Here is a 15381-nt window from a genome sequence, read left to right on the forward strand (position 1 = left end):
TGAATTGTTTACCCCTGTTCTCGGCAGCTTCTTCCACCACTTAATAGTTTTTCCACCAGGAAAGTCGACCCAATATCCAGCCTTTTTTTATTATTTCAACTTGTTACTGCTTATTCTGTATTGGCTTGAACAGAAAATAAGAGTTGCAGCTCACAAGCTTTTAGATGTTGGGCCACTGTTATCATAACTCCCCTTCATCTTTTCTTTTGCAAGCTATATGTACAGCACCTTTATCCCTTCCCAAAGCTTGGATTCCAAACCCCTTATTATTTGATACTTCTCCTCTGAAACAATTCCAGCCTTGTAATTTTCAAGGCTGGGCCTCAGAATTGAAGAGCGCTCCAAATACAGAAGAGCCAAGGCAGATTTTAATGGAGCTCTTATTTCCCTTGACTATTTGATGGCCAATTATTTTATTATTCATGTTTTAATTTAATTGGCTTTTTTGTACTCTGAGTGTTTTGTCTGACCTTTAAGCTTACTTGAATATTCATTTTCCACAAAAAATGGCACATCAAATAAATAAGATCAATAAATGATAAGCCCTATTTCCTTTTCATTTACTCCATAATTTTTACTTGCATTTCAATAAACCAGAGAATCTAGAATATTCCAGATGTTCCTGTTTCTCAACTCCATGTTTCTCAACTCCCAACCTTCTTCACTACTGACAGTGGGCAAGGTTGTTGGGAATTGTGATTGTGACGAAATTTTTGGGAATTGTGACTCAGTAGCATTTCAAGGAACGCTAGTTCCTTACCTCTGTAATAAGTCTTCACAGAAGGGAAGAACTCATCAGATTTTACAGCTATCTTCATTACATGCCAAAATAAATCAGTAAAACCAGTTTATAAAGGAAGGGGTGTTTTTTTAGTACTTATGCTGCCATGCACATACGTTATTGCACTGGCGAAGTCTGGTCCCAAAGACTGAGCTACCTCTATTTAGAACAGTAAGTAGTAGATGTTTACATGAAGCAGATGATGGCATTGTGATTTGGCATGGATAATTGCAGTGTCTGTAATCTCACCAGCTGTGCTAGTTTTAGGGGTTTCGTATCCTGTATTAAAGGGGGCATGAAAATGCATGAGAGAATGAAGTCGAGAATATCAATGTTAATTGGCCTAATTTAAGATGAAACAATGCCCTCAGAGGAGGGTTGTATGGCTCATTCTAAATTTGTCTGCTCTCTTAATCTTAGAAGTCCAAGAAGCTATTTAAATCTATCTATGTTTGCAGAGCACAAATTCAAGCATTATTTCATGTTATCATTGTTCATGAATGATTTAAAGTAACAATAAACAAATTGTTGCTGCTGTAACATTTTTTGTAAACACTCTTCCCTAATACATGTTGAGGTGGATACTAGCAAATTCCATAAATGTCCAATGGTACTTCAGTAGATTCAATATATTTCTCATTTTGATTGAAAAGAAATATCTATATCACTCTTAACTAGCTCAAGTGAATTTTTGTTTGTTTGGACATGAACATTTTATTACTGTAAGTTTTTCTCTACCTGTTTTCTCCATCTGTTCTCCCCACGTCCTAAGGTTATCACTTTGCAGGAAATTTCTCCTGTTAATGCTGCACAAACACTAGCCTGTTTCAAGTACTAATCACCCAATATCCCCCCCCCCCCGCACAATAAATTTATAAATCTTCAGCTTTGTTGCAGGAGATCGTGTCTCACTTTTCTTTTTATAAGCTGGAAGAGACAAAATTCAGTGGTTGGGTGAGAGAAAGTAAATTCCCTTCAAAGAACTTTTAAAACTCTTGAAAACAAAATCAACTTTATAGAAACATGATGCATTACTGGGAAGAACTGTACACTGTACACTGTAACCTTATTTTCTGTTTGCTTTTAAATTACAATGCTAAACGCCAGAAAGCAATCTGGGAGAAACTAGGGAGATAGTTGACATAGTGCTTAAAGTGTTGGAAAATGTCTACAGAGATCCAACCATGCTTACCACGAAAACTCACCGGGTGATTTTGGGTGAGTGATTCTGTCTGAATCCAAACCTATTTCACAGGATTATTTATTTTGTTGATAAAATGAGGTGACATTCTAGTATATGCTGCCTTAAGTTCCTGGACAGAGGAGGAAAAAAAGGGAAATAAATGTAACATAAAAAAAAGCCCCAATGCAGTGAGGAAAAAATATTCTAGCTGGAGTATTGGACAACATTACAAAGGCATTACTTTGAGGGACAATGCATTCAGATTTCAAATACAATATGAACAGTAGCATATTTATTGCATTATAAACTCAACATCTGGAAGGGATCCAGAGTAGCCCCCCCCCCCCCGAGAGTTAATGACCCAAGCACCCAGGGGCCTTTTGAAGAACTATTAGGTTGTGATTGTTGTCACTGGAACCCTTGCAGAGTTTATTGTTTTTGCAGATCAATTTCAGAAAGGATAACGTATGTATTTATTTATTTGCAGGCATTTGTATTCTGTGCTATTCCAAAGGCTTCAAGTGGCTAAGCATTCCAATATTAAAAACATAAAACATACAACGATACATAAAAATGACAATAATCATATGGGCGGCTTGCTCAATAATGGATTAATTCCTGTATTCACTCTCACTGGAGGTGGAAGACTAGCATCAGACAGGGCGAGGGTTGGTGCAGCCCTTGTCTCTGTGCGCTGTCTTCTCATGGCTTGCAATGCATCTGCTTTTTCTTTTGCAGATGGTGAGCGACTGGGAGAAGAGACAGACCCTGGCAAGCGAGCAGCTGGGGCCCATGTGCCCTCTCCTCATAGGAAGGCTGAGGACTCCAGTGAGAGCCGGGAAGATGAGCAGATGGTAACTTCATTTGTGCCTGGCTTTGTGCTTTTTCTCCTTGTTACTTATTGAGAAATAAAGATCTCTAATCATGATTGTGTGGGGAGTAGATTGCTAGAATAATAGGAAAATAAAGAAGTGATTTTTCCTGATTCCAGTAGGCTTGAGGATGGGGTGTGTGTGTGCCTATAAAGAAGTGCTTTGAAGTCTGAGCATGATGTAGACATCAGCCAGAAAGCCAGAAGTGCCAGGACTAGGAAGATTTTATCAATTTTAAGCAGAAAACACCATATGTTAATGGTGTCTAGATGAATTACTTGGGATCCACAGGAGACTACTTTGGGTCAATGAAAATTTGCAATTGTGATTGCAAAATACCCCAAAAGAGGAGGATGGTATGCTCCTGCTCCCACCACCCCCAAACATGATGGGTTGCTGCTAACAGGAACTTGAGTTCATTCTGGATGGGTCACAGGTCCCCCATTTCTCCTATCTAGAGTTTCTCTGAAGTCCTGTATAAGGCGATGGATGGTGCTCCATTTCTCCTCCATTTCTGAGCTTAGATACAGCCAGAAGATCAGCCTCTGTCACTACATGCTCCAAAAGCTATTGGTGCAAAGAAGAATCTGCACATCCCAAATGTGCTTTTTCAAGGGGCAACTGGACTTTCTGTGGCAAAAACAAGAAAGTCCAGTTGCCTCTTGAAAAAGCACCTTTGGGACAACCATGACCTAGATGACCAAGAATCTCCATAGGCAAATAATCTGCACCTTCCCTCAAACTTGGAGACCAAAACTCTTCTTCACCTTCTGAAGGTGCAATGCTTTGGACTCTGATTTTTGTCTAGAACTAAAGAAAATCAAAGAAACTTTCTGATCTCAGATTGATTAGGTTCATATAGTGGCCAAAACCACTTGCCATGCTAAGCAATACACTGTTTTTTTAAAAGCCACAGTTTCTGGGTTCTCACATCATGGCTTAATACAGCGGTAAGAGAGCCAATTTGGTGAAATGGCTAAAGGTACCAGCCAAGAAACTGGGAGACGGGGGTTCCTAGTCCTGCCTTTGGTGCAAAGGTAGTTGGTGGTGACTTTGGACCAGTCATTCTGTCTCAGCTCTAGGAAGGAGGCAGCAGCATAGCATTTCCAAAAATGTTGTCAAGAAAAACGCCTGGACTTGCCCAGGCAGTTTTCAGGAGGCAAGACTGACTTGAAGGCATCCACAAACAGCCTAGCCATGTTTTTAAAAATAACAAGAAAACAGTGAGAAATTGTATGACTGTACTCTGTGAAGCCAGAATGGTTGAAGGAAGACTCTCTTTTCCAGGATGTTAAGAAGGGCAGGGGTTATTAGCACTACTGTCAAACTGTCAGATGCAATTACAGACCCCTGCAATATTACACAGACGGTAAAGACTAAAATACAAGCATGCCTTGGTTTTATTTAGGTATTGATATATGGTCTGAAAGTCAGTGACACCTGGCTTAGACTGTTGGCTAGATTTTCGCCCTGGTTATTAGTAAAGGGTGGTTTAGCAAGATATTTCATCCTGTTGCATTTAACATAATGTATTTCAGCATGATTAATAATCTGTACAGATTTGTTCCTGACCTCCAGTATTAACATTTTCCATGTTATTTTTCCCCCTTTCCCCTGGGAAATTTTCTCTAATAATGGTTTGTGTCTCTTGCAAAGGGTGGGGGGAAGAGGGTTGGTTGCTGAGGTCAAGTTCCATGACAATTTAAAATTGGAATTAAAGTAATTGTGACATCAACGTCCCTAAAGAAATATCTGTGTCAATTAAAGAGACCCAAGCTATAACATATTGGACTTTTTTTAAAAGTTTTTTTTTTGAGGGGTGCTGGGAGGGATTGTTCTTTAAGCAGCAATTTACTGGACTTGGCAGCTGGCGCTTGAGAGCTGGAGGAAAAATTAGCTGGGCTTTTGTCAGCTGAAGTTGCAGAGCTACCTTATTAAATTGTCTCATAAGGCTGGTTAAGAGAAGACATTAACACTCCTGTAGAAGAGAATATCTATAGTTCAGGGTTGAACGGTGGAGTCCCTGGTACTCTCTGATCTTGGTTGTTTCTTTGCAGAATGTTTCATTCATCACCTAATGGAATGTCTGCAAGCAAATAGCTAAGTATAAAGAGCACCAAGGACTCCATTAAAGCTCCTGTTAGCACGTTGCTTTATGATGAAGCTTTGGCTCTACCAGAACTGTTCTTTACCCTGGCTGGAAATAGAAAGCAAATTGACACTTAAAGAGCTTGATCTGAAAGGGAGGGGAATGATTTTGTGCCTACCAGTGATACTTCCCTTGTGATAGTGGTGATCAGTGGTGGGATACAACCAGTAAACACTGTTACGGGCATACCGGTGCCTGCTGGGAGCACCAGGTACCGTTCCAGTATGGTGCTCCAGAGGGCCCGCCCGCGCTCCTTATCTGTATTTGAGCTGTTTGGGGATTCCACGCATGTGCATGGAGCGTATGGCGCCTGCACGATGCTTCATTGAGCAGCTGGAGCATCACGGAGGCCTCGCAGGGGGTAAGTACGCATGCGTGCACTGTGCACATGTGCACGCATGCTGCCCAGCCCTGTTGCACCGTACCAGTTGCACCGGGATCCGGAACCCACCACTGGTGGTGATTATCTGAAAGGCATCAGCATCTCAGAATAGAGGTAGTCTTCGAGTTACAACTGTTCATTTAGTGATTGTTCAAACTTGCAATGGCACTGAAAAAAGGGACTTATGACTGTCTTTCACAGTTATGACCTTTGCAGCATCCCCATGATCATATCATCAAAATTCAGATGCTTGGAAACGGGTTCATATTTATGACCATTGCTGTGTCCCAAGGTCGTGTGATCACCTTTTGCGACCTTCTGACAAGCAAAGTCAATGTGGAAGCCAGATTCTCTTAACAATCGGGTTACTAGCTTGTCGACTACAGTTATTCACTTAACAGTTGTGGCAAGAAAGTTCGTAAAATGAGGCAAAACTCATTTCAAAAATGTCTCACTTAACAACACAAATTTTGGGATTTATTGGGATTTATTTGGTCACAAGTTGAGGATTATCTGTAGAAGAGAAAATATTGACAAAGTTGGATGTGTTAATGAAGAATAGTTAACAAAAACTAAAGGAGAGGGTTGTATGTTACTTGGCCATGGATAGAAATGCCAATTAAGTCCCCATTTAACAGTATGTTGATTATGTGTCTTTAGAGATAAGGGTAGAACATGACTTAAAGGGAAGGTATAAATCTATGCAGAAGCATGTCTCTCACAGCAGTTGGCATGAAAAATAAAATAAACCAAAAGTATATTTCCTGTCATTTTACTACCAATTTAATCTTTAATTTTGACTGCCCTAATTTGGACGGGAATCTGGAAGCACATGGCTTAAACACATGGTACTCCTAAACATTCTGACTTTCTAGTACTACATCTGGTATCGTGGGTTCATCTGATCAAATGGGAGAAAGACATATGAACAGTGCCTGCAGGAGTTTCCAGTTCAGATCGTGTCTCCCAATGGTGTTCCTGCATTTTCCCAGGGCTTTTTCAATCATTTTTCTGCTACATATGACTAGCTTCATAATCTTTTGATTGATAGCATTGTGACTTGTTCATTTGGAAACAATATTGGGCTAGACTGCCCACAGAGCTGTGAACAGAAATTAGAACTCTTGAAAGCCAGTTTATCTCCACTAGTAAATTTTCTGAAATAAATATTCCATATGCAGATATTTCATTGTTAATTAATTATGCATATTTGAATTAAATTGACAAGTTATATATGACATTGGCTTTTTAAAGAACCTAGAATTTTGTTTCGCTAAATATATGTATTTCACTAGCAGGCATTTATGCTCAGGATTAATGAGAAAAGGACCTTAGTAAGAGTTCATCAATAAGAGGATATATATATATATATACGGTAGAAATTCTCTTTCTCCCCATTCACACACAAAAAGACAGACACATAAGGGCATTCCAAAGACATCATACATAAGTTTATCCTCTTGATCTGAGGTCAGAATCTGTCACCTTTTCTGAGGAAGGAGCGTCTTGCTGTGAAATCTCCACAGAGATTGCATTTTTTTTTTAAATCAGCAATTTTATATCTTTTTTGCTGCCTCTTCGAATGCTATTTAGAATTAAGGGAGCACCTCACTGTGTACTGCAGCTTTTCTTCAGCCCAGCACAGAAACTAACAAGAGAGATGATATTGTGTAGAGAAGCAATTCCAGTCAGGAATGCAACATTCATAGATTTATCTTGCACTGTGACACAGCTTGGATTCAGAATCATGGCAGCCAATATATTAGTAAAAAGGTGGTCACTCACAAGATTATTATATGCGCCAAGAGCAGGGGTGGACTTCAAATTTTTTAGCAAGGGGTTCTCTGCCCGGTTGCTGGTTGGATGTGGCCATGGTGGGTGTGGCCTAGTCGACCTCCTGCACCATGGCAGAGGGGGTGTTTTTGCCCTCTCCTGGCTCCACGTGTGACCTGCACTTAGCTGCATCCAAAACGGGCCAAGTGGGGACTCCTGGGAGGGGAGAGGTAGGGTGGGCAGGGCCAGCCAGAAATGGGATTTGGGGGTTCTCCAAACTGCACAGTATCTTAGCTAGAGGTTCTCCTGAACCCCTGGGAACCCCCAGTATCCTATCCCATACTGAAATTCCCGCAATGGAGGAATGAATTGTAAAAATGCTGTAATTTTAACCTCTTTGTCAAGGAGAAAAAGACAAGTGCATTTAAAAAGAGTTGGAAACCATTTATGGGCTTTTTACTAAAAGAAAACAAAGTGAAATGATAATTTATGGATCTGAAGGTTGAAAAGATGAGAATTAAATTATGGATTGAAGGTACAGTATTTCTGGAATAATAGTCAAGAGGGAAGGGAGACAAAGGATTTGCTAATATCTGTTGAGAGGAAGGTTGGAAGTAATTAGTATAATTATTAACTTTAGTTTATTTCCCTTTTTCCTTTTCTTGTGCCTTTTCCTTTTTCTATTTTCCCCCTTTGGATCTGACTTTTACTGTGTGCAAAATTCTTAACAAGAAGCAGTGAAAAGTTGATTCTTAGGCTTGCCTTCCTTCCACTTTGATCATAATCATAAAGCTATTTGGTGACCCTAGCAACCATCTTTGAAGAAATCAGGGACAAAAAGGAGGCACAAACAGACATTTAGGCACAAGGTAAAGGTTCCCCCTGCACATGCATGCTTGTTGTTTCCGGCTCTAGGGGGCGGTGCTCATCTCCATTTCAAAGCCCAAGAGCCAGCGCTGTCCAAAGACCTCTCCATGGTCATGTGGCTTACATGACTAAACACCGAAGGCACACGGAATGCTATTACCTTCCCAACAAAGGTGGTACCTATTTTTCTACTTGCATTTTTTACCTGCTTTCGAACTGCTAGATTGGCAGAAGATGGGACAAGTAACAGGAGCTCACTCCGTTACGTGGCACTAGGGATTCGAAACCAGTGAGCTGCCGACCTTCTGATCGACAAGCTCAGCGTCTTAGCCAATGAGCCACCGTGTTCCTGTTTTAGGCACAAACTGACTTTTAAATCTCAGCAGCCTTTCTTCCTTTAAGGTAGCTTAAGCAGCAGCCCTAGAGGTCTCAGAAAAGGTCTGGACTTCTTTAGTAGAGAAACACTGTGATCCTTCAGCAAGTTCTCTGTTTTACTTTTTATTCAAGTCACAGTATCTAAAAGCCACTGTTCTATAGAAGTGTTTAAAACAGCCCCTAAAGGCCATTGGTTCTATCAGCTCCTATTAAAGAAGGCTGCAGCTATATTGTCGTTGAATTTTTATTCATTCTTGACTTTTTTTTTTTAAAGCTCCCTGCATGAAGTAAACAACTGTGTCTCACCCAGCCTGTTTCCCCTCTGAAATGCTAATTTCCTGTGCAGGACAGTATTCCAATAGGCAATCTCCTACCTGTATTCGGCATAGATAAATGTTCAAGAAGGCTGCATTTTGTGATCCCGCTGAACACATTTCCTGACTTGCTTTGATGTATATAAAAACATCCTTCTTTTTATTTTCCAATTAGATTACATATTGCTGCACTAGGGGAAGTAATTGGTAAAAAAAAAGGTGTAAATGGGTCATTTAAGACTCATTTTAAAACCATTATGCTGGATAAAATTCCAGGAAATAATTTAAAATTGATTATGTTGGTCCTTTCCGGGGTTCTTACTATAACAGCCTTCTGTTTTAGTTTATCTGGCCTCATGCTTTTCTTCATTACAAAATTAATTTCTCGTCTCCTGGGGGTTTCCAATATCTGCCAAATCTCTTGGCATGGATTCATTTTCCCTTGGCATAAAATAGCTTTGGAAAGATCTTAAGTTTTGTCTGGTCTTACCTTAGAAATGAACAACATCTGTAGGAGTGCAGCTATTCAAGATGGAAGTTCAAACAGCAGATATTGACTCTGCAGCAAAAAAATTATCCAGAGTAGAATGGTAAAGGAAACTCACCCCAAGCTCTTTAGCTCTGCTTTGAGGAAATATACCCACAACCCAAACTGAAGAGAGAAAATATAAACTAGTCTGACTTTTCTAACCTCTACTGCTGTATGACCACCCCCTAACCCCCTAACAACCATTTAGAATGAACTGTGATTTTATGTTCCTACTGATTGGAAGCAGTAGTAAAAGGAGGAAAGGAATATGGATGCGTGTTTGTCTCCCTCTCTGTGTGTTCAGGAGTGTTACGAAGTGCTACCATCTGTGATGCTTTGAAAACTGTCATATTTATCCTTACCGTATTTTTACTTTGCTGGTCTCATTGTTTTTGAAACAAATAAAACAGATAAAGTAGCCAAAAGATTACCCAAGGATGTAGCGATGCTAGCAATGCGTGGTTTTTCTGTCAATCTTCTCATTTGTCATTGAGTGCAATTGTTGTTATTCCCTTTTATCCAGATTTCTTACCATTAACATTCTATTGTTACATTTATAACAAGAATTATTATTTTTAAATATTTCTCATAGTATATGCCAATAGACTAGTTTCACTCTTGCATAAAAATACATTGCATTCTAACATTATTTGTCAAAGGAAAGGAAAGGAAAGGAAAGGAAAGGAAGGAAGGAAGGAAGGAAGGAAGGAAGGAAGGAAGGAAGATTTTATTTAAAGGATTCACAACTGCATGAAAGTGGAGGATATTTATTCTATATACAAAATGCAAATATCTTAAATAAACTCCTATTATTTATACAAAAAAAGGGATGTGGTGGCTCAGTGGCTAAGACGCTGAGCTTGTCTATCAGAAAGGTTGGCAGTTCGGCGGTTCGAATCCCTAGCGCCGCATAATGGAGTGAGCTCCTGTTACTTGTCCCAGCTCCTGCCAACCTAGCAGTTTGAAAGCATGTACAAAAAATGCAGGTAAAAAAATAGGAACCACCTTTGGTGGGAAGGTAACAGTGTTCCGTGGGCCTTCACCGTTTAGTCATGCCGGCCACATGACCATGGAGACATCTTCGGACTCTTGGGGTTTGAAATGGAGATGAGCACTGCCCCCTAGAGTCGAGAATGATCAGCACATATGTGTGAGGGGTTTATGCAAACTAAGAGCAATGTGTGAAGTGACCCTCAAAGACCACACATTCAAGGAACAAAATACTAAATATTAAAACATTGTTAAATGTTTCAAGAAATAGAGAATCTCCTCACCATAAAATGGATCTTCTTCCACAATCTATCCTAATTTATTCAGAAATATTGCTAGCTGGACTTCACGCAAAAGATGGCCTGGACTCATTGAAAAGCTTGCAAAAATTAGACAAAATTATTCCAAAATTCATTATTGCAAATCAAAATGTAATAAATCTTATGACACAGGCTTCTCATTGGTGATTGGGAGCATAGGAAGAAAAAAACAGATATTTAATCACACTCATTTAGATCATTTATACTTCTATCAAACATTTAATGTATTTTGGCATAAAAGTTAAAATTGAAGAGCTCTTTCTATTTACTGGGTACTGCTCTTTTCCAGCTTTGTAATTTTGCACTAATTAAATAATTTCTAATTCTTGATTCCAAGCATTAGTGTTCAGCCATCCTTGTTAACAGGAAGAAAAAAGGCAGCACCTATGGAATGCTTCAGGTACACCACACACTCTTAACTCCTGTAGCTATGTAAGAATCAGAGCCATGTGCTAGAGAGTTCCTGGATAACCATGTACACTCTCCCCAATGCAGGCTATGGAAGGAGGTGACTTTGTTATTGCAAAGATTGCTGGGCTGCTGATCACTACGGGATCTGCTGCCACACAATTTCCTTATTCTCCTTTTCCCCTCAAGATTGGTTTGAATCCCTCCCCACCCTCCACCCCTGGCCAACTCCTCTTACTGGAATGCTGCTTTTTGGCCAGTCGTGGTAGACTGTGCACCAGAGTCTTCCATGGATACTGCAGTTTTGAGGATGCTCCATCCTCAAACTGGATCCATTGCGAAATGGTTGTCTAGAAAAACCTTGCGCTATTTTTGCGAAGTACCAACATCCTGAATAGTTTGGTATTTTTCATAGCACTGGCTGTCTTAGTGTCTACCTTTACAGGTCCCAGTGCTCCCTTTGTTATGAAATATTTTTTCTTTCACTGCTATTTCCAAAGTTAGTGTCATACTATGAATAAGGGCTTTCCCTGAAAACAGTTTGCCTTTGACTCACAGGTATGTTCTCTGAATTGTCTGAGTTCATTTCACATAGGTTTTCATTCAGGAGTTCAGGTATCCCAACAAGTGGTTTTTTTTAAAAAAAAAAGTTTGTTTCACAGCATGAAGAATTGAGGCCAGGAAGAAGAGAGGCAGTGACTGATAATAAATACCGTCAACAAAAGGGAGTCCATTAGGATGCATAGTGCCAAAGAAATAATTAGCCAACTTTGTTGAAGTGAGCTAATTTAAGCCCCCCTTAAGCCACAATGTCCTTTGAAGGCATTATTAAGAGGATGGTATAATAGTGATGTGATTTTTTTTTTCAAAGAAAAAATTCTTCTGGTGCCTTGAAATTTGTAACTGAGTGGCTATGAAAGAGATTTGTCTGCTGCTTTGATGATGGGGGAAGGAAGGGTGGGCTGCCATTTCTGCTTCTGAAGAATGGTGGGGGGTGGGGGTAGAGAAAGAATGGGGACGGACAGACAAGGTGTCTCTGCATCTCTCCCAAACAGTCATTTTCTTTGAAAACTTTCCTCATGGAACAGCCTTAATTTAACTCTAAGGTCCAATCCTCTCTAAAAAACTCTGTTTTCACCTAATTTGTGCACCCTCTGCGCTTGGATATTTGTGTATGAAGAGTAGCACAAGCGTGGTGAAAACTGAATGCACTGACTTTTTTCTTCTTCCCTTTCCTTCTCAGCTGTGTGTTTGTGTGTGCATGCAGCAGTGGCAGATCAAAAAGCCTCTGTGTTCCTCAGTAATAAAAGCCAAACCTCCCCCTTTGCAGCTGCTGGGAGAAACTGAGTGTGTAAGCTTGCAGAAAGCCCAGACTACACACCACAGCTATTATATCTTGGGGTTTTTTTTAATAGAGAAAGGCCCTCCCCGTTCATGTGTTGAAAGAAATGTCCTTCTGGGTTCAGCTCCAAGTGGGGAAGAAGACACTGGAGACATGGAGGCTGCTTGGAAAGATGGTTTATTGTTGGACAGGGCCACATGGCTTGAGCCCTGACCAGAAAAGGTGATCACATGCTTCAATGTTGGTGAAGAAGAAGAGAAAAGGGGTGAGGAAGGGGCTTGCTAGGCTTTTTATACCCTGTTTAGTCCCACCTCTCTGTTTCCTGTTCCTGTGTAAGAAATGTATTCTGATTGGTTGTCAGACTCTCATGGTGCCATGCAGGGGGCTACTCTCTAGGCTGTTTTGAATCCATGTATGAGTTCTCAGTTGAGTAATATCCCTTCCCCCTACAGCTGCAGTGGAAAAGTCTTTATTGTGTAAAGTGGGCTAGCCTGGCCTTCTCAATGTCCTATTGACAAAGTGGGGGTGGGCAAGAAGCTACAGGCAACTATTCTGTCTTTTAAAACATGCTTCTTTTCACATCCAGAGAAACATTCTGCCTTTTCAATATTTCCTAGGATATTTCATTTTTTCTGGGAGAGGGCTGGATGATAACTTCCCACACATGCTTCTTGGAGTTTAATAATAATGAAATAAAAGTTTCCATATTTACAATATTTCTCTCCGGCACCATTTTTTCTTTCTTTAATGCTTCTCTGTTGGATCCCGGGATCATGTTTCAAAGTGTTTATTATTGAAACAGCATTTTTCCCCCCACTTCTGGAATGTATAGAGGAAATTATTCAGAATTAAGTTGTTCCGATTCAACTAACTCCTATGTGGGAATTGCATCTGTGGAAGAGACAGAGGCAAAGGGAAAAAACAAGGCCTGGATTCTGACTCGGATGCTTGAGCCATTGCAGAGCTTTCTCTGAACCGGTGCCAGTTTCTGGATACCAAGTGATAATTTGCAACCTTAGCCATTCTTACTAGAGATTTACGGGCTTCTTAGCTTTTATCTATGCATCGTGTGAAACTGCAATCTTTTATTTATTGTCTAAAGGGTTTTATTTTTTCCCTTTTTGCTCTCTTTAGCTCAGTGTTTCTCAACTATGGCAACTTGAAGATGTCCGGACTTCCACTCCCAGAATTCCTCAGCCAGCTGGCTGAGGAATTCTGGGAGTTGAAGTCCGGACATCTTCAAGTTGCCAAGGTTGAGAAACACTGCTTTAGCCAGTATAGTTTAATGTGTCTGAAATGGATTTTTTTCCCATTAACATCATGTCCACCTATTAGCTCCTATTCATAATTTTACATATGACAAATGGCACCCCCTCCTGCATTATTCTGAAGATCATAAATAATAATCTTTGATTTTTTTAATCTGTCAAGTGCCTCTTTGGGAAATAGGGCAAGAGGACACTAAGAAAGCTACTCTTCTCTGGGCTTTAATGTATATTTTTTGTTATAAAAACAGGAAAAACACATTCATTCTTTCTTTCTTTTTTCCTCACTTAGTTAAAAAAGTAACTGAATAGAGGTATATGAAGATTCTCAGTCATCCAGGTCATGGTTGTCCCAGGGGTGCTTTTTTAAGAGACAAGGGAACTTTCTTGTTTTTCTTTGAAGACTTTCTCTTTTCATCCAAGAAGCTTCTTCAACTTTGACTGGATAGTAAGGATTTATATTCCTTGCAGACAAGCTGGTCATTTGCATTCTTTTACAGTCATTGAGGCAATGTGGGAGGGTCACCTGGGTAGTGCAAATGGGTTTGGAGCAGGGTTGGGTTCCTGCAACTTCTAACTTCTATAGAAGAGGTTCTACAAATCTACAGTGCCGTTTAGAACTGGTTCCAGCTCCCTCCCCCCACCTGTCCGCACATCATCAAGATGAAGAGCGAGAGGAGGAATTCTGGGGAGTTGAAGTCCACAAGTCTTAAAGCTGTCAAGTTTGAACACCCCTGGGGTTTTTTTCCTCTAAAGGGTTAGGGGTGCAAGGTAACTTGACAGCTTTAAGATTTGCGTGCTTCAAATGCCAGAGTTTCTAAGCCAACAGTTTGGTTGCTAAGCAAGAACATTGTTAAGTGAGTTTCACCACATTTTACAAGTTGGCCACACCAACCCAGTCACATGGCTGGCAAGCCACTCCCATCCGGTCACGTGGCCTGCAAGCCACTCCCACAAAGCAGGCCACACCTACAGAAGAGGTTCTAAAAAAAATTGAACCCCACCACTGGTTTGGAGCCTTCTTGGAATTGCTGAAAGGATTGTGTTGTAGACTGGAGATAGATGATGTCATATCTCTCTTCCCCATTTGAAAGAGGACTGTTTGCTGTCTGCAAGGAATATAAATCTTTCTATTCCTCACCATCCAGCTGAAGAAGCTTCTTGGATGAAAAGTGAAACATCTTCAAAGAAAACAAGAAAGTCCAGTTGTCCAGTTGAAAAAGTGCCTTTGGGACAACCATAACCTGGATGATTGAGAATCTCCATAGATAATTAACTTAATGTTTTTGATTTTTGCTTAGATATTTTGGGTGGTACATATGTATCACTCTGTGTGTGTGTGTGTGTGTGTGTGTGTGTGTGTGTGTGTGTGTGTGTGTGTGTATTTACACATACACATACACGTATGGTTTACAAATACTAATATGTCACTTTGCTAAAATTCCTGGTGACTGTTGTCTCTGCTATCTTACCTGCCTTGTAATATTGGCACAGTGAGTTGCAATTGTTTGTACTAATTGTTTGTGTGTATCACTGCCCAGAAGAGGGCAGTGATGCACACATGGTAGACATAAGAAAGTTATACTTTTACTTTTTTTTTAAAAAAAGTATTTCTTTACAAAAACAAAAATGTTATTTTCTCAATTCTATTTTATCAGCAAGCTAAGTCTTTAAAACGACATTTACATTGCACCCTTAGGATTTACTAGCTTATTTCAGAATTAAAAAATATGCACACAATAAAAGAAATTCTTTGGAGATCAAAGTTCCCTCCGTAGTATATATGTAGTATATATGTGGAAGATGCTTTATCTCATGGGACTAAGTGTGT

General features: G+C 40.0%; 1 protein-coding gene across 2 annotated transcripts in view; it reads left to right on the forward strand.

The window, feature by feature from the left end:
• The window catches only part of B4GALNT4 (beta-1,4-N-acetyl-galactosaminyltransferase 4), a 205104-nt gene that overhangs the window by 107371 nt on the left and 82352 nt on the right, over window positions 1–15381 (forward strand). For both annotated transcript variants that reach the window (XM_014070640.2, XM_014070639.2), the window contains exon 2: window positions 2703–2818. In XM_014070640.2, the coding sequence (XP_013926115.2) occupies window positions 2703–2818 (116 nt within the window). The remainder of the gene's footprint in view (window positions 1–2702; window positions 2819–15381) is intronic.

This window comes from Thamnophis sirtalis, unplaced genomic scaffold, assembly GCF_051295495.1.
Source record: "Thamnophis sirtalis isolate CommonGarterSnake01/CBP01778 unplaced genomic scaffold, rThaSir2_p1.2 scaffold_1, whole genome shotgun sequence".
In the NCBI taxonomy this organism is placed as follows: domain Eukaryota; kingdom Metazoa; phylum Chordata; class Lepidosauria; order Squamata; family Natricidae; genus Thamnophis; species Thamnophis sirtalis.